The sequence below is a fragment of the Portunus trituberculatus genome, chromosome 25 (assembly GCF_017591435.1).
Source record: "Portunus trituberculatus isolate SZX2019 chromosome 25, ASM1759143v1, whole genome shotgun sequence".
Classification (NCBI taxonomy): domain Eukaryota; kingdom Metazoa; phylum Arthropoda; class Malacostraca; order Decapoda; family Portunidae; genus Portunus; species Portunus trituberculatus.
The window spans coordinates 12,042,815-12,065,314 of NC_059279.1; the positions used below are offsets into that span (position 1 = coordinate 12,042,815).

At 40.7% G+C, this 22,500-nt stretch overlaps 1 protein-coding gene across 1 annotated transcript in view; it reads left to right on the forward strand.

The window, feature by feature from the left end:
• The first annotated feature begins 8,614 nt into the window (after positions 1-8,614).
• The window catches only part of LOC123508638 (neural cell adhesion molecule 1-like), a 333,273-nt gene continuing 319,387 nt past the window's right edge, over positions 8,615-22,500 (forward strand). The window contains exons 1-2 of the mRNA XM_045262480.1: positions 8,615-8,705; positions 11,337-11,407. Coding sequence (XP_045118415.1) covers positions 11,356-11,407 — 52 coding nt within the window. The 5' untranslated portion in view covers positions 8,615-8,705; positions 11,337-11,355. The remainder of the gene's footprint in view (positions 8,706-11,336; positions 11,408-22,500) is intronic.

Genomic DNA, 22,500 nt, shown 5'->3' on the forward strand with positions numbered 1-22,500 from the left:
ACTATCCTTGTATCTGCCTCACCAATCCCTCGCATCCACCACCACCACCACCACCACCACTACCTGTGCTCACCCTTCTACTTCCCGAGGGTCGCCATGGTAACGCAGCCTCCCTCCTACGCAGTTCATAAATAATTGTAAATGAGAGGCAAGAACGCCCAGGGCATGGCGAGCGACGCGGCGGCTGACCTCTCCACCTCTCCACCTCTCCAGTTCTCCTCCACCTAAAAGTCTCCTTTTCCTTCCTATCCCCTTTTTTCTCTCCCTTATCCCACGGGGCCCGATCACGACTGCCTCTCCGTCCCTGCCCGCGAGGTTATCACTTCAGCTCATGTTTCCTCCACTCTCCCTCTCCTCCTCCTCCTCCTCCTCCCACTTCTGATCTGCATAATTCTCCTTCCTTCTTTCTCATTTTTCCTTCACATTCTTTTCTTCCTATCTTCTCCGTTCCCCATCTTTTTTCCCAATTGTTCTTCCTTTATTTTTCTCTTTCTTTTGTGTTTCGTATCTTTCTTCTCTCGATTTTTTTTTTCTGCATTTTTTCCCTTCCCTTTTTCCCCACCTTGTTACAGCTTTCTTTTATTTTGTCCTTTTTATTTAGAAGCCATTCTTGTTCCCGTTGTCGTCAGTAATATTTTAATTCGTCCTCCTCCTCCTCCTCCTCCTCCTCCTCCACCTCCTCCTTCTCCTTCTCCTTCTCTTTCTCTTTCTCCTTCTTCTCCTTTTCTTTCTCCTTTTCCTCCTCCTCCTCCTCCTCCTCTCCTATCTCCGGAAGATAAGATGTAGAATAATGTTTATGGGCTTCCTTAAATACTATTCTTGTTAACTTCATTGTTATTATTTCAACTATTGTTATTATTATTATTATTATTATTATTATTATTATTATTATTATTATTATTATTATTATTATTATTATTATTATTATTATTATTGTTATTGTTATCAATATTGTTGTTGTTATATATTATTTTTATTATTATTATTATTATTATTATTATTATTATTATTATTATTATTATTATTATTGTTATTATTGTTATTATTATTATTATCATTATTATTATCATTATTATTATCATTAATAATAGTAATATTATTATTATTATTATTATTATTATTATTATTATTATTATTATTATTATTATTATTATTATTATTATTATTATTATTATTATTATTATTATTATTATTATTATTATCATAATCATCATCATTATCATCATCGTTATCATCATCATCATCATCATCATCATCATCATCATCATAAACATTACTGCTGTAATATAAGTTTTACGTATTCGTTCACGTATAAACAAAGTGTTCTTAAAGCAGCCTTGAAACCTCTCTGTCAATCACAGTCAGACACATTAGAAGTTATAGTGTCATGTTCCGCGTTGTGTTAAAGACAATATATCAATATGAGACAAGTATGTACCTCCGCCTGTCACATCCGCAAAATTTAATGGTCTGCAAGAAATGTAATATAGAACACACACACACACACACACACACACACACACACACACACACACACACACACACACACACACACACACACATACCGAGTAGTGTAGTGGTTAGCACGCTCGACTCACAATCGAGAGGGCCGGGTTCGAGTCCCGGCGCGGTGAGGCAAATGGGCAAGCCTCTTAATGTGTAGCCCCTGTTCACCTAGCAGTAAATAGGTACGGGATATTACTCGAGGGGTTGTGGTCTCGCTTTCCTGGTGTGTGGAGTGTGTTGTGGTCTCAGTCCTACCCGAAGATCGGTCTATGAGCTCTGAGCTCGCTCCGTAATGGGGAAGACAGGCTGGGTGACCAGTAGACGACCGTGGTGAATCACACACACACACACACACGGCCCGGTAGCTCAGTGGATAGAGCGCTGGCTTCACAAGCCAGATGACCGGGGTTCGATTCCCCGGCCGGGTGGAGATATTTGGGTGTGTCTCCTTACACGTGTAGCCCCTGTTAATCTAGCAGTGAGTAGGTACGGGATGTAAATCGAGGAGTTGTGACCTTGTTGTCCCGGTGTGTGGTGTGTGCCTGGTCTCAGACCTATCCCAAGATCGGAAATAATGAGCTCTGAGCTCGTTCCGTAGGATAACGTCTGGCTGTCTCGTCAGAGACTGCAGCAGATCAAACAGTGAATTACACACACACACAGTGTGGTAGCTCAGTGGTTAGAGCGCTGGCTTCACAAGCCAGATGACCGGGGTTCGATTCCCCGGCCGGGTGGAGATATTTGGGTGTGTCTCCTTACACGTGTAGCCCCTGTTAATCTAGCAGTGAGTAGGTACGGGATGTAAATCGAGGAGTTGTGACCTTGTTGTCCCGGTGTGTGGTGTGTGCCTGGTCTCAGACCTATCCCAAGATCGGAAATAATGAGCTCTGAGCTCGTTCCGTAGGGTAACGTCTGGCTGTCTCGTCAGAGACTGCAGCAGATCAAACAGTGAATTACACACACACACACAGTGTGGTAGCTCAGTGGTTAGAGCGCTGGCTTCACAAGCCAGATGACCGGGGTTCGATTCCCCGGCCGGGTGGAGATATTTGGGTGTGTCTCCTTTCACGTGTAGCCCCTGTTCACCTAGCAGTGAGTAGGTACGGGATGTAAATCGAGGAGTTGTGACCTTGTTGTCCCGGTGTGTGGTGTGTGCCTGGTCTCAGACCTATCCCAAGATCGGAAATAATGAGCTCTGAGCTCGTTCCGTAGGGTAACGTCTGGCTGTCTCGTCAGAGACTGCAGCAGATCAAACAGTGAATTACACACACACACAGTGTGGTAGCTCAGTGGTTAGAGCGCTGGCTTTACAAGCCAGATGACCGGGGTTCGATTCCCCGGCCGGGTGGAGATATTTGGGTGTGTCTCCTTTCACGTGTAGCCCCTGTTCACCTAGCAGTGAGTAGGTACGGGATGTAAATCGAGGAGTTGTGACCTTGTTGTCCCGGTGTGTGGTGTGTGCCTGGTCTCAGACCTATCCCAAGATCGGAAATAATGAGCTCTGAGCTCGTTCCGTAGGGTAACGTCTGGCTGTCTCGTCAGAGACTGCACACACACACACACACACACACACACACACACACACATATACACACACACATTCAAGATTACACCCTCACTGCATTAACTCTTTAAATATTAATGAAAATATGGTACCTGTTTTCATATATGAATAAGTCTACGCAAGAATTTAGCTACAAGAAGTGAGATGTCTTCATTTACTGTTAGTCATTCTGCTATCAATAATGTCCTTCAAAATTATGATCTAATCTTGCAGCAGGCAATTTCATTAAATAATATTGATATTTTTCCTACAAGCATCTTTCCCTCTGATCAATACCTTAATTTCTCTCCCTTTCAAGCCCTTCCCTCTCACTTTTCGAAATTCCTTCCTTCTCTGCTGCATCTCTCTCAGTAAAGCAGCTAATGACCAATCATCAAAGTATATATTATTGCTAATAAACCTGCCTCTCCCCTCGCTAAGTCAACCCAACATGATCTCTTTCACCACCACCCTCACCACCTCCATGCAGAGTTGCCAACCTACGTGGTCAGCCTCTCCTCGTTTTCCAAGATCATACTCTCCAGTCACGTCATCTCTGCCGGCCATTGCCAATACCAGTCACAGGAGAGAGGTCTTGTGGTCACGAATGCAAGGAGTAACTAGACTAAGAATATCAGCAAAGCAATTTGGAACGCAATTGACGAGGGATGCTGTCAGTAGAGAGAGAGAGAGAGAGAGAGAGAGAGAGAGAGAGAGAGAGAGAGAGAGAGAGAGAGAGAGAGAGAGAGAGAGAGAGAGAGAGAGAGAGAGAGAGAGTGAGTGAGTGAGTGAGTGTGAGTGTGAGTGTGTGTGTGTGTGTGTGTGTGTGTTGCAATGATAGGTACCCCACATATCGCATATTTGCCTAATATTCAAATCACTCCATTTTCATATCTGGGAGAGCTCAATGGTTGTCCTTTACACCATTGAATAGGAAATTTCATTCTGCTTTCAGTTTTATATGTGTCCGCTCTCGTTCAGACAAAGAAAGCAAGATGGAGAAAATTGTGGAAAACTGACGGTCTCTCTTTGAAAAGGTTGTATACTGTATTTTGCACATGCACTGAAATGTTGCAAATTTGACATGCCTTTTTGTTACTGGGAGGAGAACGAAGTGAAGAATATGGACTGGGAGAAGAAAAAGAATGAGAAAAGGCACCGAAACTATAAGAACCAGAAGAAGAACGAAACCGAATGGAAGAAGAAGTGGAGCAAGAGAACAACGGAATAGAAGGAAGAGGAGGTGGAAGAGGAGGAGGAAGTAAGGAAGATGGACCAGGAGGAAAGGAAGAAATATTAGACAGGGCCACGAAAAGATAAGAATCAGATAAAAAAGGGGATGGCATGGGGAGAGAAAGGGGAAGAATAAGAGAACACGACAGAAACAGGAGGAGGAGAGAAGGAGGAAGGTGAAAGGCATTGGAAAGAAAAGCCAGTGGGTAAAGAGAGTGCAAGGGAGAGAAGGAAGAAGCGAAGAGAACTGAGAGAAAGGGCCAGCAACAAAAAAAAGAAGAGGTAAAGATGAGAAGACAGTGACATGAGGAACAAAGAAAGGAGAACGAACGAAAGAGGAAGATAGAGGAGGAAAGAAGAGGAGGAAAGAAGAGAAAGAGAGAATAAGGCAAGAAAAGAGTGAGAAAGAAAGGGTTAGAGAGAGAGAGAGAGAGAGAGAGAGAGAGAGAGAGAGAGAGAGAGAGAGAGAGAGAGAGAGAGAGAGAGAGAGAGAGATTGTCTTAAACGAGAAAGGGAAGAGAGGAAGCTTGAGAAGATCAAGCGAGAAGAGGAAGAAAGGAGAATGAAAAAGAAGCGATTAACAAGAAAGGCGAGAGCTGGAGGTGGAAAGGAGGAAACAAAAGGAGATGGAGAAAATAAGAAGGAAGACAGGAAGAAATCGAAAGGATAAGAAGAGAGTTAGAGGAAGAAAGAAGATAACGAGAGAGAGAGAGAGAGAGAGAGAGAGAGAGAGAGAGAGAGAGAGAGAGAGAGAGAGAGAGAGAGAGAGAAAACGGGCCGAGGAACGCAAGAGGCTATCTTAGCATTTAAAGAAAAGGGCTTCTGGCTTTAAAGAAATGGTTAAAAAGTTCTGGAATAAAAAAAAAAAATCGAAAAAGGAGAAATGAGCGACTTAAAAAGAAAACAAAAAAGAAAAGAAGTGGATGAGTGAATAAAGAATGTGCGATTACAGTGATAAGTAATGTATCTGATAATATTAAGTAATGACTTGGAATATTATGTCGATGTTATGATGCCCTAATACACTAACAGAAAACAACAACAACGGGAAATAAAAACTAAAGTAAGAGAGAGGTGAGAAATATAAATAGTTATAGAACATAGATATAGACATAGAGAGAAAGAAGGATATTGAGAGTTAACTTAAGAAAAATCAATACAAATATAATGGGTAAAACAAAATAGAAAACATAAATGAAAAGAAAAAGGAAAATGATGAAAAGAAAACGCCATGAGCAGATTAATAAAAACAATAATAATGTGTGGATAAACATGAGAAAAAGATAATAGGAAAAAATCTAAAAAAAAGAAAAACAAAATGGACTAAGATTGAAATTATAAAGAAAACATTTGTATATAAATAAAGATGAAAGTAATCAGTTAGTTAATTGAAGAAAATAACTTAATGTGTAAGGAGTAAACTAAAATTCAGCCAAAACTAAGTTAAAAAAGAATGCAAAAAAAAAATAATAAAGAATAATAAAGTGTTTTGTAGAGGGACACAGTAATGAAGTGCCTTGGACATTAAGTATGTGTAGAAAGCAATAAAATAATGACTAGTAAAACAAAAATGTAAAACAGGAAAATGCCTCTGAAGGCGGTAAACGAGCTGAGTTGTGTGTGTGTGTGTGTGTGAGAGAGAGAGAGAGAGAGAGAGAGAGAGAGTCAGTCAATTTCAGTCCCACCGCACATCGCACACTTGTCTGATATTCAAATCACTCTAGCTCAAGATTTTGTCAGAGCCCAATGCTTGGTCAACATACCATTAGATACGAGATTCAGTGTATCCTCTGTTAATGAGACAGAAAATTATTGAAAATTACAGAAAAGTTAAATTTTATGTGTTGTGCATGCGTAACAGTTTGTAAATTTCACATATTTTTTTTTGTTATCATAATATCACACATTTGTCTAATATTCAAATTACATTAATTCAGAACTTTGAGAAAAGCCCAATGGTTAGATGAAAAGTGTATTCTGCTTTCACTAGTATGTATCCGCTCTCGTTGAGGCAAAAGAAAGTTTGTGGAAACTGCAGAGACCTCATCGTCACTTTACATTTTTTTTTTTTACTGTATTTTTGCACATGAACAATAGTGTTGCAAATTTGACTTTTTTTTTGTTATAACTTGTAATTTAGTCTTATTTCCAGCAAATTTTGAGCTTGATCAATTAATTAGGCTAAAAATGTTGGAGGTTTTTACTTTAATCATGCGCCTAACTACTTCGAAGTTGACACAAGGAATTTCATTAGAATTATAAAGATATCAGTTTCATTGAAAATGGCTGTGTAGTTTTTGAGAAATCCCATTTTCGACACCTTTCTACTTTTTACAATTTACCCATTCACATCCTCCAATAGAAGAGGTGAAGGCTACGTGATATGAAAATAATAGTTTTGCTATCATATCTTACTAATTTCGTTACGATCGACCGCGTAGTTTCGGATATATTAGCATTTGAATAGCGTTACGTTCGGGACTGGTCGGGTCGGACCGCTCAAAGTGATTCAACCTTCTTCATAGTGAACTTCGCTTCGGTGGTAATGAGTGAAGCCCAATCTTGTGTTACGTGTGTGGCTTATGTTGTGTATTTGTGTCATTTCTGTGACTTCTTTCTATGTTTACTTGAGTTATTCTTAGGTCTTCATTTTATCCTTTCACGCATTTTTCTGTTTTCTTTTATTCTCGTTAACGTATGTTATTATTTTCGAATATTTCCGTTTATATATGATACATTTATTTTTTTCTTCATCTCTTATTATTTTCATGGCATCGTTGTTCGTGTCTTTGTCCGTCTTCTCTATGTTCTCCCTGCTTCTTTTTCTCCTCTTCCTCACACTTGCCACTGTCTTCGCCTTTTTATTTTCATTTCGTTTATATCTGTCCGTGTTTTCTATCTTTCTCTCTTTTCTCCTTTCTCTCTTTCTCCCAGTTTCGTTTTTCTTTCTCCTTTTTTTTCCCCAAAGTCTCGCCTCCATCTTTTCTATTGCCATGGCCATGATACCCTCATGTCTTTCCAGTTCTTTTCTTCTCCTTCCCGCCTTTTTCCTTACTGCCTATTTCCCTTTACTGTGTCTGTTACCTTCTTCTCTTTCTTCAGTTTCTGTTATTTTCTTATTTCCATATTTCCTTCCCACTTTCACTTTTACGTTCAGTTATGTTATGCCTACCTATGGATTTTGAATTTCCTCTCTCTCTCTCTCTCTCTCTCTCTCTCTCTCTCTCTCTCTCTCTCTCTCTCTCTCTCTCTCTCTCTCTCTCTCTCTCTCTCTCTCTCTCTCTCTCTCTCTCTCTCTCTCTCTCTCTCTCTCTCTCTCTCTCTCTCTCTCTCTCTCTCTCTCTCTCTCTCTCTCTCTCTCTCTCTCTCTCTCTCTCTCAGTGTTTTTTTCTTTTTATTCCTCCTTTCTACATCCTTCCCACTCCTTTCCTTCCACCTCCTTCCTCCTCCTCCTCCTCCTCCTCTTCCTCCTCCTCCTCCTCGTTAGCCTCATTTCTTCTCTTCTGCTCCTTGTCGTTCCCCCTCTCGTCTCCCTTCACGCAGCGTGTGAACCCACAATATGGTTATGTGTTGGGCCTACCTTTCCCCTCTCAAGGCTGTCTTCTTGTTATGGGCCACAATCTCACCCTTACTTCCCCTCACTCCCTATTCCTTTCCTTCCATCCCTCTCCAAATTCTTTATTCTCTCCCCTTCGTGTCTCTTCTCCCTCTCGTTCCTCTCCCCTCCTTCCGTCTGTCACTTCTCCCTCCTTCCCTTCTTACATCTTCCCCTCCCTTCCTTCCTTCATTCCCTCCCTCTCTCCCTCTCACCCTCCCTCCCTTCCGCCTCTCCCTTCCTTTGCTCCCTTTCTCCCGTTGTTATTTCAGGTTAAGATAGATGATGATAGATTCACCAGGTTAATCAAAGATATGTGTGTGTGTGTGTGTGTGTGTGTGTGTGTGTGTGTGTGTGTTACATTAAGAGAGAGAGAGAGAGAGAGAGAGAGAGAGAGAGAGAGAGAGAGTTTTTTGTTGTTGTTGGTAGTGGTGGTGGTGATGGTGATGGTGGTGGTTGTGGTGGTAATAGAAGTAGTAATAGTAGTAGCAGTAGTAGTATGTGATCATTTTCATTATCACTACCATTTCTTTGAACATGAAATCTTTCAGTGTTTTGCATTTTTTTTCGTAACTTTTGATATTTAAGTCATTAAGTATTGTCTAATATTGGTGAAGGACTCGAAACGGTTTGCTGTCATGCATCGTTTCGGTACCGAATAGTTTCGAATCACGGAACCGGAACCACACCAGCCAGTAGCTGCTTCTGCGTGTGTTGTGAGGTGTACCGTGTACCAGTGTGTTGGATTCTGTGCTTTCTCGGACAGAAGTTATTCAAGTGAAATATAAACGCCTAAGCAACATAAACTTCTTCGCAACGGCCCACCGGGTATGTATTGTAGGTAGTGGGTGTTTATGGACACATGTTATTGATGTGTAGTGAAGGATTTGGTAATCGTCTCGCCAGCCAGCCGCCGCCCGATGCCGGCTCTGGAGCAAGATGCCACACAGTTCCCATGCCATCATACTCAACACCATTTTCTTCCACTGGTTTTACATTTTGCTAGCCTCTGTGATTACTGAGCTCTTTCAGCAAGCAAAACATGGTGTTCTAGAATGGAAGTTTTAAGGGTCTAGATACGGAATTTGTCATGTGGTGGGGATTGTAGTCTAGGCGGGAGGCATCTGCCTGCCTCGCTGCCTCTCCCAAACCATTGCCTAGAATACTCATGGCTTCTAGAATTTTTTTTTCAGATTAACCTCAGGAATCTACACATATATAAAAGCACTGTCGTTCATTTTCTTATCCACATCCTTCATTTTTCGGTCTTCCTGTTAATTTCCAGGTCGCCACTACTTCATCTACTTCATCATCCACCACCACCATTATTACTACCCAATGGTCACCCCCTACCCACGGCATCCCACACCGCCCTATGACCATTCTCTTTCCGTACAAGAAGGCAATTGTATTACGATGTAGTAGTATTTATATCCTGTGGTTCTTCAAATAATGCTTTACTCATGTAACTGTCTTAACTATACTGTGCTTCTTATATGTGAGCCAAAACTTCATAATTAATTCCATGTGAAATGCGTGCTCGAAACGTTAGTAAAAGTACCAAGACACATCCAAGACAAATATTTCTTTTTGATAATATATTACTCCACAAAGACTGGAATTATGAAGGACCTAAGACTACTAATAATACTGATCATAATAATGATAATAATTATATCAATGATAATAATGTATAATAATGACAATTAGTGGTCTTACAGTCAAAACTTCCAAACACACACACACACACACACACACACACACACACACACACACACACACACACACACACACACACACACACACACACACACACACACACACACACACACACACACACACACCCGGTAGCTCAGTGGTTAGAGCGCTGGCTTCACAAGCCAGAGGACCGGGGTTCGATTCCCCGGCCGGGTGTAGATATTTGGGTGTGTCTCCTTTCACGTGTAGCCCCTGTTCACCTAGCAGTGAGTAGGTACGGGATGTAAATCGAGGAGTTGTGACCTTGTTGTCCCGGTGTGTGGTGTGTGCCTGGTCTCAGGCCTATCCGAAGATCGGAAATAATGAGCTCTGAGCTCGTTCCGTAGGGTAAGGTCTGGCTGTCTCGTCAGGGACTGCAGCAGATCAAACAGTGAAACAGTGAAACACACACACACACACCGGTCTTAACACTGACAGCAATAACAAAATATCAGAAAGCTTACGTAACGGAGCTGTACCGAGAAGCAGAAAAAAAGACAAACAAAAAGTCTGCTAAAATGGATGAGGGAGAATGTTATTAAATAGTTAAGAGTCTTTAGTGGATGGCGGGCAAACTTTCACCGTGGGATAATGGGGTGACCAGCGCACCGACCAAAACTAACGTCCACCCGGCGACAGCTGAGATCGAAGGAAGCCAAATGGATTCCTGTGAGGGAGCTGTTAGTGTATACGGAATGTTTCTCAGGAAGTGAAGTTTTTTTCCTTTGTCAGTTGTGTTGTGCTGTGTTGTGTTACGTTGCAGGAATCAATAAAGTTGTGCAAATTTCTGTTGCTGTGTTTTGTTTATATATGGTGTTATAGCAGTAACTTGATTTATGTAAGCTATATATTTTTTAATTAATTACAGACTTAGAGAGAAGGAAGGAAGGAAGGAAGAGAGAGAGAGAGAGAGAGAGAGAGAGAGAGAGAGAGAGAGAGAGAGAGAGAGAGAGAGAGAGAGAATATATGAATACCCAGTGATATATTTCCATGACAAGTTATGATCCTAACTGATCATTGTAAGTCAAGTAGAATTATTTCGTGTGCAACGAGGGAGAAAGATTGATGTTATGACGACACCTCTTAGTTTTTTTTTCTTACATTTTCAGGAATTAATGAAGTAATTGGTCCACGTGGAAATAATCAGATATGAAAGTCTCTCTCTCTCTCTCTCTCTCTCTCTCTCTCTCTCTCTCTCTCTCTCTCTCTCTCAAGCAGAAACTGCTACGATATCAAACCTAAATTACTGTAATGCAATAAAGTATTTTCTATCTTTTAAAATTTACAATTATTATTATTATTATTATTATTATTATTATTATTATTATTATTATTATTATTATTATTATTATTATTATTATTATTATTATTATTATTATTATTATTATTATTTTTTGTTATTTTCATTATCATTATTATTATTATTATTATTATTATTATTATTATTATTATTATTATTATTGTTATTATTATTATTATTATGATAATTATTATTACTAGTGTTATTATTGCTATCATTCTTATCATTCTTATTGTTATTACTATTATTTATTATTATTATTATTATTATTATTATTTTTATTATTATTATTATTATTATTATTATTATTATTATTATTATTATTATTATTATTATTATTATTATTATTATTGCTATTATTGCTATTATTGTCATTGTTATGGTTATTATTGTTATTATTGTTATTATTACCTATTTTTCAGAGTTGATTTGGAGATTAAAATGGACTTTCGGCTGACGGATTTGTCGGGGAGTTCGTGGAGACTCAGTGCAGGTACTCGCGCTTCGTGCATGGTAAAGGTGCTGGTTTTTGGTTTTTGTCATTTCAAGGCATCTCATAATTATATTCCATGAATTGAACAGTAACTATTAATTACTGAATATAAACTACTTTTGCATTTTTTTTGGTTTGTCAGAACTAATTATGTTTAGATCAATTAAAATATTTGTTGATTTGAAATAACCTGAACTAACAATTTAAATTAACATCTCTCACTCTGAATGAGCTTGTCATGTTAGCCCTAAACCATTTTGCTGGACAGTCCTCATCTACCATCATCCTATCCTTCCGTGTTATTCAGTCTCGTAACTGAAAAAAATGTACGGATTTTAGTACCCAATATAATTTAATTAGATCTGATTAAAAAAGATGAAATTCATTAATACTGGTTTGCACTTCCTCTTCCATCAACCTGCAGGAACAGGCCGCGAGTTGCCTTCCGACCTGCAGGTTGTGTTTGCAAAGTACTTGTCACGAATGAACAGTTCCCGCTGTGAAGTGGAAGTGTGTTGTTCGAAGGTTAAAGGTTTGGGAGCTTGAGTGAACTGACCTAAAAAGACCTAAAAAAATCTTTTCGTCATAAAACTTTTGCTGCAATTTCTCTTAGGTAAATATTTGTGACACGAGAATGAAAAAATATGTTAAGAAATGCATCCATCCTGTACATTTGTCAATTCTATACAGCTGGACAAATAAGTATGTGTACTGATTGGAAATAGCAATATGTTTTACAAACTTATTGTAGTTCCCTCCAGCATGGCGTTAGTTTTTGTGAAATGGTATCGTTGCAGTGCTATAGTTTTGTAAGTAATGTGTTGTTGATTTAAATATATTCTGTTTGTCATCAATTAGTTGTACATCGTATTTCTTTTTAGTATTGCATTGTTGGTTTTCTCCGTTTTATCACTACATCCTTATTCTCTCTTTCTATGTTTCCCTTTCCTTTCCTTCCCCAATTGCCCTTGTTTTATTTTTGTGTAACAGTGTCAACACACCAGTTATTCTGTTTGTCCATTTGTTCTTACCCTTCCATTTCATTAAATTTGCTTTTTATATCTTAATTTTCATCATTGCCTCCATACCATGCCCTTAGTCCTTCTCACTTGTTCTCAGTTTCTCCTCTCATTTCCTCCTTGTTTTTCGTCCACTCTATGTTTCCTCTCATTAGCATTTGTTCATTCTCTTTTCGTGTCCTTCCATTTATTTTTATTCTCCGTTACTCTTTACTGCTTCTCTAAGGTCTTGTTCCCTGTCTATCCACTTCTGGTCCCCTTACCACTGCTTCCTCCTCCTCCTCCTCCTCCTCCTCCTCCTCCTCCTCCTCCTCCTCCTCCTCCTCCTCCTCCTCCTCCTCCTCCTCCTCCTCCTCCTCCTTCCTCGTATCCCTTCCTACTCTTCCCCACATTACCTCACCGCCTCCACAAGCCTCCAGTATTCGTCGGCTACTTCCTCACGATGTAAGCTTCTTAGCACCTCCATCTCACCCTTGTTGACTTCAGGATTTTACCCTCACGACCCTTGACATAACTTCACCTCTCACGCTTTACACTTTCCTTTTCCCTTACTCTCCCTCCCCTTTCCTTTCCTTTCCCTCCTCTTCTCTTCTCCTCTCCTCTTGTCTTGTCTTGTCTTGTCTTGTCTTGTCTTCCCTAGCTATGTTCTTCTCTTCCAACCTTAAGTGAGATCTTTCCTAATAAAAATTTTTCATATGCTTTCACTCTTCATCTAATATTTTCACTTCTCTATTGTCGATACCGTTACTTTTTATATTCCAGAAACGCAAGCGCGTGCACACACACACACACACACACACACACACACACACACACACACACACACGGTAGCTCAGTCACTGGCTCACACCAGGACCTCTCGATTCTCCGGGTGGAGATATTTGGTGTGTCTCCTCACGTGTAGCCCTGTTCACCTAGCAGTGAGTAGGTACGGGATGTAAATCGAGGAGTTGTGACCTTGTTGTCCGAAGATCGGAAATAATCTCTCTGAGCTCGTTCCTAACGTCTGGCTGTCTCTCAGAGACTGCAGTAGATCAAACAGTCTCTCTCTCTCACACACACACACACACACACACACACACACACACACACACACACACACACACACACACTCTCTCTCTCTCTCTCTCTCTCTCTCTCTCTCTCTCTCTCAAAACTTTCCAACTTATTATTGATTAGTCAGCCTTCCTAGCCCAGCTCACTGAACTCTTTTCTGTTCCTACTTCTATAACTGTTATGTCTGCTTATCCCAACCTTTCCCTTGTCTCTCTACTTACCAGCCTCTCCTTTGTTTTCCCTTTTTTACCGTGTTCATCTCAGGCTTCATTTGTCTTCCCCTTCTCTTTCTTTTCTTATTTTCCATCTCGGTTCCTTCCTTCTACAGTCATTCCATTTGAGATTCATCCTCATGTTGTGCTCCCATCTTTGTTCATCATATCCTGCTCCTATTCTTGTCATTCTATTTCCGCCTTATGTCTTTTCAATCTTATCCTTGTTAATTCCACCGTTTTCCTTTTTTTTTCTGTCAAAAATTTGATCTTATTTCTTATCTTGCTCTTCCATCCTTGTTCACACGAGTCCCTTCCTTATTCTTTACTATCTCTGTCCATCCCGATCTCTTCCTCCAACTATCCCTGTCCATCCAAGTCTCTTCCTTCTATTATTCCATCATATCATCTTCCCCCCATCCACCTTAGTCCGAGCCACTTCCCTGCCCTCCCCATCCATCCATCTTCCCCGCTCATGAACTATCCCAGCACCTTCTATCCACCTCCTCTCCATCAAGCTTTCCCTCCCCTCATCCCCGCATTCAAGGCTACCTGAATAGACCACCTGTGCAATATCCGAGGCTGTGTTTGTTCTCCTGCGGGTCGAAGATGTGGAGGGAGGGGCGACGGAGAGAGGGAAAGGGCGCAGGGTGTAAGAAGGGAGACGAAGGAGAGAAGGAGAGTAAGATGGAAGAAGGAAAAACTATTATTCTAAGTCTGCTATAGTATATGATATTGGTTATTGATTAGGTGTGTGTGTGTGTGTGTGTGTGTGTGTGTGTGTGTGTGTGTGTGTGTGTGTGTGTGTGTGTGTGTGTGTGTGTGTGTGTGTCTGCGCGAGCCTTATGTTCATGTCAGTGTAATAATTTCTAATTCATTATTATAGTAATTTTCACATCACTATCACATTCTTTCTCTTATTCCTTGTTGTTTTTTCCTCCTTTATTTTTCCATTTTTTCCTTCTCTATTTCCTTTCTAAATTTGTATTTCGTGTTTTTCATCCTCCTTTTCATTTTTTTGCGTTTTTTCTTTAATTTTTCCCATATTACATTTTTAATTGGTTCGCTTGAATGATTTATACACATTTGTTACTTTAATTTTCCTTCTTTCTCGCATCTTTCAGGCCATCTTTTCTTCATTTTTTCGTCTCTTATGTTACATTGCTGATATTTAAGATGAACCTTACATCTTTTGTTCTTTTCTTCCTCCTCTTCCTCCTTTCTTTCTCCCGAATTTCCACTTCCTGTATATTCGTTTTCCTATTTCCTGCCTTACATTCCTAAGACTTTTCCTACGACAAGCTCTAGTTTTTCCTTCCTTTCTCTCTTTCTTTCCCTATCCTTCTCCCTTCCCTCGTTCCCTCCCTCCCTTCCTCTCTCCTCCCTCCCTTCCTCTCTCCCTCCCTCCCTCCTTCTCTTTCTCTTCCTCTTCCTCTTCCTCTTTCTCTTCCTCTTCCTCTTCTTCCTCCTCCTCCACGAGTATTATAACCACTAAGTATCACGTCAGTATAATGGAGAGGCAAGAGAGTGCCATTCAGAATCCGATACGATGGCACTAAAGTCGTCATTCCCATTTGGCGCTGTTGTCCTATCACCCTCGAGTGCCTTTTTTTTTTTTATTCATTTTCTTTTTAGTCCTACGTATTCGGCTTATTTCATAAATGTATTCTTTCTCCATTTCGATTTTATGTTTTAAGGTGTGAGAAGGAGGAACGGAAGGAGATGGAGGAGGAGGAGGAGGAGGAGGAGGAGGAGGAGGAGGAGGAGGAGGAGGAGGAGGAGGAGGAGGAGGAAAAGGAATACAAAGGAAAGAACAGACAGCAACAATCCTACTGGGCCTAACGAAGGTGTCTGTGTGCCAATTTTACCACTACATATTCTACGAGTGAGAGGTTGAAGGACACCAGGGTTCAAGAAAAAGAAAACAAGAGAACATAGGAAGGAAGAAAATCAAAGATGTGAAAGGAAAAGTTGAAAGAGAAATGATACTCTCTAGTACAGTAATTAAAAAATATTTCATGTAGGCGCAAAGTACGTTATTTGAGGGGTTGATGCGAGGTGATTGTTCAACCTTTGTTTAAAAGTTTCTAATGTATTACTCTGGACAACATGTGTTGGGAGAGAGTTCCAGACGTATACAATTCTATTAAAGAAATAATGTTTAGCCTCGTGTGACCTGAAACGCTCATTCATAATCTTGTAACCATTATTTCTAGTGGTGTTGGTATTGTCAATGATGAGATACTTGTTTATATTTACGTTAGTTATCAAAGCCCGGAAACATTTTAGATAGTTCAATTATGTCCCCTCGCATTCGTCGTTTCTCTAAATTAAACAAGTTGAATTCCCTGAAGCGCTTCTCATATGGCTTGTTCCGCAGTCGTGAGATCAACTTGGTGACCCTTTTTGAGCTCTCTCCAGCTTGTCTATATTTTTCTCGTAATGGGGTGACTAGAACTGGACACAATATTCGAGTTGAGTTCGGACGAGCGCATTAAACAATGTGAGAATTATCCCTTCTGATTTAAATTCAAAAGTCCTACCAATAAACCCAACCAATTTATTTGCTGTTTTAACTACTTCCGAGCAGTGTTTACTTGACTTAGGTCTTAGGTAATTATAGCGCCCAAGTCTTTTTCCTCATTAACTTTGGGAAGCTTGGAACCATTCATTGAGTAATCGGTATGAACAAAGTGCAACACTACATTTATCTACATTAAAGCTCACCTGTCGCTTGTCTGACCAAGTGGTTAAGCTCTCAAGATCGGATTGCAATTGTCTTTTATCCTCTGACGTGACTACTTTATTCATTATTTTAGTATCATCAGCAAACTTAGATACTTTACAGGTGAGGCTCTCATCGATATCATTAACGTAAATAAAAAAAAGAACAGGGCCGAGCACAGATCCCTGTGGCACACTTCTCGCCAGTTTGAAAATTTTCCATTTAAAACAATGCGCTGCTTTCTCTCAGAGAGGCAGTCTTTGGGCTATTTGAGGAGCTTTCCATCTATACCATGTGATTTAAAATTACCTAGTAGCAGCTTATGGGGAACTTTGTCAAAGGCTTTTCGTAAATCTAGATGCACTACATCTAATGCCTTTGTTTCATCGTACATGGTGGAAACAACATTAAAGAAGTCAAGCAAAGGGAGGTGGTGGCGTACTGGATAAGGTGGTGATTGTGGGATCGGGCAGACGACCACGCGTAGGTTCGAATCCCACCACATACCGCTTTAAAGCTATGCCATTTATCGTATGGTTTAAAGTTACCTACATGTCACCATGATACCCAGGTTCTAGGTGGTTACACCAAAGATGCGCTTGGGTGGTGAGATGGGCCCTAATATGTGGACCACTATAAATAAAATTGCCTGCGCCACTAATGGGGGGAAGCTTAACAGCGCTTCCCATATATATACTCTTCAAGTATACCTACAGGCGCTATAAGCCATAACATGAAAGAAAAAAAATTTGTCAGACAAGAACGTCTGTTTCGAAAGCCATGCTGTGAGTCATTGATTAAATCATTTACTTCTAGAAAGAAGGAGGAGGAGGAAGAAGAGGAAGAGGAAGAGGGAAAGAAAAACAAATTGAGAAAGAAAAGTCAATAAAAGTAGATAAAGTCACTTAGAATTTTTTATGTAAGAAAGTCACTGACCAAGGAAAAAAAGATAGACTCCCCAAAAAACATTTATTGTCATTTCCTATAAGATTTCAGAAAGAAAAGTAAAAAGAAAGACAAGCAGAAGACAAAGTGTCTTTAAACCTCTTTGAATGAGCTCGAAGTCAAAGGAAGGAGGAAATATAGAAACAAGTAGGAAGTTCCAGAGTTTACCAGAGAAAGAGGTGAATGAATGAGAATGCTGGTTAACTCTTGCATTAATGAGGTGGAGGAATAGGGATGAGAAAAAAGAGAAAATTTTTGCAGTGAGGCTGCTAGAGGAGGGAAAACAAACAGTTACCAGGGCAGAAGAGCAGATATGATGAAATCGCGATAGAAGATAGGAAGAGATGCAACATTGCATTGCTGAGAACCGGGCTGGAGACAGTCACTTAGAGACCAATTGATAAAACGAGAGTGGAATTCACTGAAACATGTGAAGAATGTTTCATATATCAGCTGAGAGGCATCCTCTGCACAGTTAACAATTGAGGAGTGGGAGTTGAGAGAAACTGGCGGAAAGACTCAGAGCGCCTGACTTCATAAAAGCTATTTTTCATTTGAGTGTCATTGAAGAAGATAGTTGTCTGGAAGGCTGTGTCAAGTTGATATATAGAGGAAATGAGTTTCTGAGGCTTTGGACAATACTAAGTTTTCTCTTTCCCAATCATAAATTTTTAAAAGATCAGAAGTCAGACGTTTTGGTAAACGAGCGTGCTCACACACACACACACACACACACACACACACACACACACACACACACACACACACACACACACACACACACACAGACACAGACACAGACACAGACACAGACACAGACACACACACACACACACACACACACACACACACACACACACACACACACACACACACACACAGTGGTTAGACCGGGGTTCGATTCCCCGGCCGGGTGGAGATATTTGGGTGTGTCTCCTTTCACCTAGCAGTGAGTAGGTACGGGATGTAAATCGAGGAGTTGTGACCTTGTTGTCCCGGTGTGTGGTGTGTGCCTGGTCTCAGGCCTATCCGAAGATCGGAAATAATGAGCTCTGAGCTCGTTCCGTAGGGTAACCTCTGGCTGTCTCGTCAGAAACTGCAGCAGATCAAACAGTGAAACACACACACACACACACACAAACACACACACACACACACACACACACACACACACACACACACACACACACACACACACACACACACACACACACACACACACACACACACACACACACACATTTATAAGTGTGAATATTTATTTTGTAATTGTTGGAAGAGAGCATGGTCAAACAGGAGGAGGAGGAGGAGGAGGAGGAGAGGTGTTGATGGTGGTAGTGGGTCACTCTTGGGCGTGAATGATCAGATGGGCGCCTTCCTTCCTGTCTCTCTCTCTCTCTCTCTCTCTCTCTCTCTCTCTCTCTCTCTCTCTCTCTCTCTCTCTCTCTCTCTCTCTCTCTCTCTCTCTCTCTCTCTCTCTCTCTCTCTCTCTCTCTCTCTCTCTCTCTCTCTCTCTCTCTCTCTCTCTCTCTCTCTCTCTCTCTCTCTCTCTCTCTCTCTCTCTCTCTCTCTCTCTCTCTCTCTCTCTCTCTCTCTCTCTCTCTCTCTCTCTCTCTCTCTCTCTCTCTCTCTCTCTCTCTCTCTCTCTCTCTCTCTCTCTCTCTCTCTCTCTCTCTCTCTCTCTCTCTCTCTCTCTCTCTCTCTCTCTCTCTCTCTCTCTCTCTCTCTCTCTCTCTCTCTCTCTCTCTCTCTCTCTCTCTCTCTCTCTCTCTCTCTCTCTCTCTCTCTCTCTCTCTCTCTCTCTCTCTCTCTCTCTCTCTCAAGCTCTCTCTCTCTCTCTCTCTTTAATCCACTTTTTCTCTCATCTCTAACAACTTCCCCAACGAAACTTTATCTGTTCTTAAATCCTTTTAGTAAACGCACCGAGACATACAAGAAAACCTCACGTACACATTCAACACTCTCGTTTCTTACCACTGGGACTCGGCAAACACGTGTATCCATTGCAGGTTAGTCCTAAGGCTTGTGAAAAATCATTGAGTGACGGGCACTTGGTGGGCGAGAATTTATCCCCTCCAAACGACCTGTGAAGGAAGTTGCCACCTGAGAACCGCGTCTGCCTGTGAGATGGATGAGAGCGAGGCACAAGGAGGTGGGCGTCTGGTTTTGCTTCGTCTCCGTAAATTATCTGATAAATCCAGGGAGAGGTTTTGAAGTCGAAGTAGGAATAGGTGGTAAGGAAGCGATGTGGATGTAAAGAGAGGACACTGCAAGATGGAGGCTGGAGGAAGCTATGGCTGTAGTTTTCCGATCGTGTTATCTGATAAATCCAAAACGTTTTTCTCAGACGAAAGGAACCCAATAACACGAGAACGCAATGAAAAGGAGGGTGTGACTGTAGCACTTCTATCTTTAATAATGATTTAGTAATATGAAAATGGGTGAAAAGGAAAATGAAACTAAAAACTAAAGGTCAGTTTGATGGTGAGAGAGAGAGAGAGAGAGAGAGAGAGAGAGAGAGAGAGAGAGAGAGAGAGAGAGAGAGAGAGAGAGAGAGAGAGAGAGAGAGAGAGAGAGAGAGAGAGAGAGAGAGAGAGAGAGAGAGAAAATAGATTCAAAGCGAAATAGAAAGTTGAATTTCTTTATTGAGAACGACAAATAAGTGTATAAAACGTTCAATGAAATGGAATAATTTATATAAAAGATATGGTCAAAAAGCGAAAAAAAAAATAAATAGACGTAACTTGTATGTCATAAAAAGAAAATACGTATATACATACATAAGAAAATAAGGAAAGCTGGAAGAAGCCATCGTTATATGTAGCAGTCACTATAAAACGTGTCTAACCATACTTAGCAAATGTTAATGGTTCTGAGGGAAGGAAATATTCAGATTCTTGACCCTTTCAGTATTGGGGCACATTTTTACCTTGAGTTTTAGGCATGATTAGACGATTTTATTTACATTAGGAAGGGTTTATGGATTTTAGAAGATGAATGGGCACAGTTTTCACTATTTCATTCCCTACACAAATTTTTGAAACTGTGTAAAATCGCCGAATAGTAAGTAGAATGAATGTGAAAACGCGTCATGCTACTGAAGGGATTAATACTTCTTAAGAGGCAAAGGAGAGGAGTAATAAAGGGTGACGGTGCCTTATAGTGAGGGCACGTTGCATCCACAGCCTGGCATAGAGGGACGTGACTGTTGCCTTACCATCTCACTGAGTTACTCTTGATAGCTGCACAGTTTTCACAGATTGTTGTTATTTATTAAGATTGCTGTTGGTATTGGCTTTTGTACGTTTTTTTTTTTTTTATTTTCTTGGTTTGAAATATTGTTTTGTGCATTTTTTTTCATGAGAAAGTGACGGTTTGCGATATGATTTTTTTGCTTCAATTTTTATTTCGTGTTTTTTTATTTTTATTTTATTTTGGCAATTCTCCACTGTCTATCTGCTATTCCCTCTGTGCACTGGCTTTTTTTTCTTCATCCTTCCCTTCGTGCACTCGATTTCTTTGTCATTTCCATCCTTCCCTCTGTGCACTCGTCTTTTTGCCATTACCATCCGTCCCTCCGTGCACTCGCTTTTTTTTCTTCCCATTTCCGTCCTTCCCTTGTGCACTCTTTTTTTTTTTTTTCCATCCTCTCTGTGGAGTCGCTTTATTTTTTTGCCATTTCAATCCTAATTTATTTTTTTCATACCTCAATATTTTTCCATTTCCACCAACTATTATATACATTTTTCTTTTTTTCATTTGGTTTTCCTTCATCCTGTCCATTTTGTTGTGTTAGTCTGTCTTATTCTCTGCTTAGTCGTTATTCAATCTTTGTTTAACTCGTGTCTCATCCTTTTTCCTCATACCTTACATTTTTATCCTAATTTTGAATCTTCTTTTTTTTATCCCAATTATCTATTTTTCTGCCTCCTCTTTGTGCCTTTCCCTACCCACATACCTTTATTTTCGAGTTCCTGACCGTCCACACACACACACACACACACACACACACACACACACACACACACACACACACACACACACGGTAGCTCAGTGGTTAGAGCTGTTTGTCATTTCCATCCTCTCTGGCCATTTCAATCCTAATTTATTTTTTCATACCTCAATATTTTTCCATTTCCACCTATACACAAGTCCAGAGGATTCCTGCTTAGTCGGTGTCTCATCCTTTTTCCTCATACCTTACATTTTTCCGACTCCCCGGCCTTTCCCTACCCACATACCTTTATTTTCGAGTTCCATGTCGTCCACACACACACACACACACACACACACACACACACACACACACACACACACACACACATCTTCCCGAGCGCTGGCTTCACAAGCCAGAGGACCGGGGTTAAAAAAAAAAAAAAAAAAAAAAACACACACACACACACACACACACACACACACACACACACACACACAACGGCCCGGAGCCGGGTGGAGATATTTGGGTGTGTCTCCTTTCACGTGTAGCCCCTGTTCACCTAGCAGTGAGTAGGTACGGGATGTAAATCGAGGAGTTGTGACCTTGTTGTCCCGGTGTGTGGTGTGTGCCTGGTCTCAGGCCTATCCGAAGATCGGAAATAATGAGCTCTGAACTCGTTCCGTAGGGTAACGTCTGGCTGTCTCGTCAGAGACTGCAGCAGATCAAACAGTGACGTTTTCCTGGCCCTCTCTGGCCTTGATTCTCGGAAGGCTTACGGTCCGGATGGAGTCCCTCCTGTTGTTCTCAAAAACTGTGCTTCCGAACTCGCTCACTGCCTGGTCAAACTCTTTCATCTGTGTCTCTCTACTTCTATTTATCCTTCTTGCTGGAAGTTTGCTCACATTCAACCTGTCCCTAAAAAAGGTGACCACTCCAATCCTTCTAACTACCGCCCTATAGCTTTGATTTCCTGCCTTTTAAAGCCTTTGGTGTGTCTCCTTCTTCTGATTCACGTGTAGATCTTCTTACTTTCCCCTGTTCACCGGTGAAAGCAGTGAGTACGGATTCTATCCTTCTCTCTGTACCTTCATCTCCAGTTTCCTTTCCGATCGATGTAAATCGAGGAGTTGTGACCTAAATCTGTTGTCCCTATGCTGATGTGTCAACAGCGTTCAACAGACGCCCAACCCAACAACAAT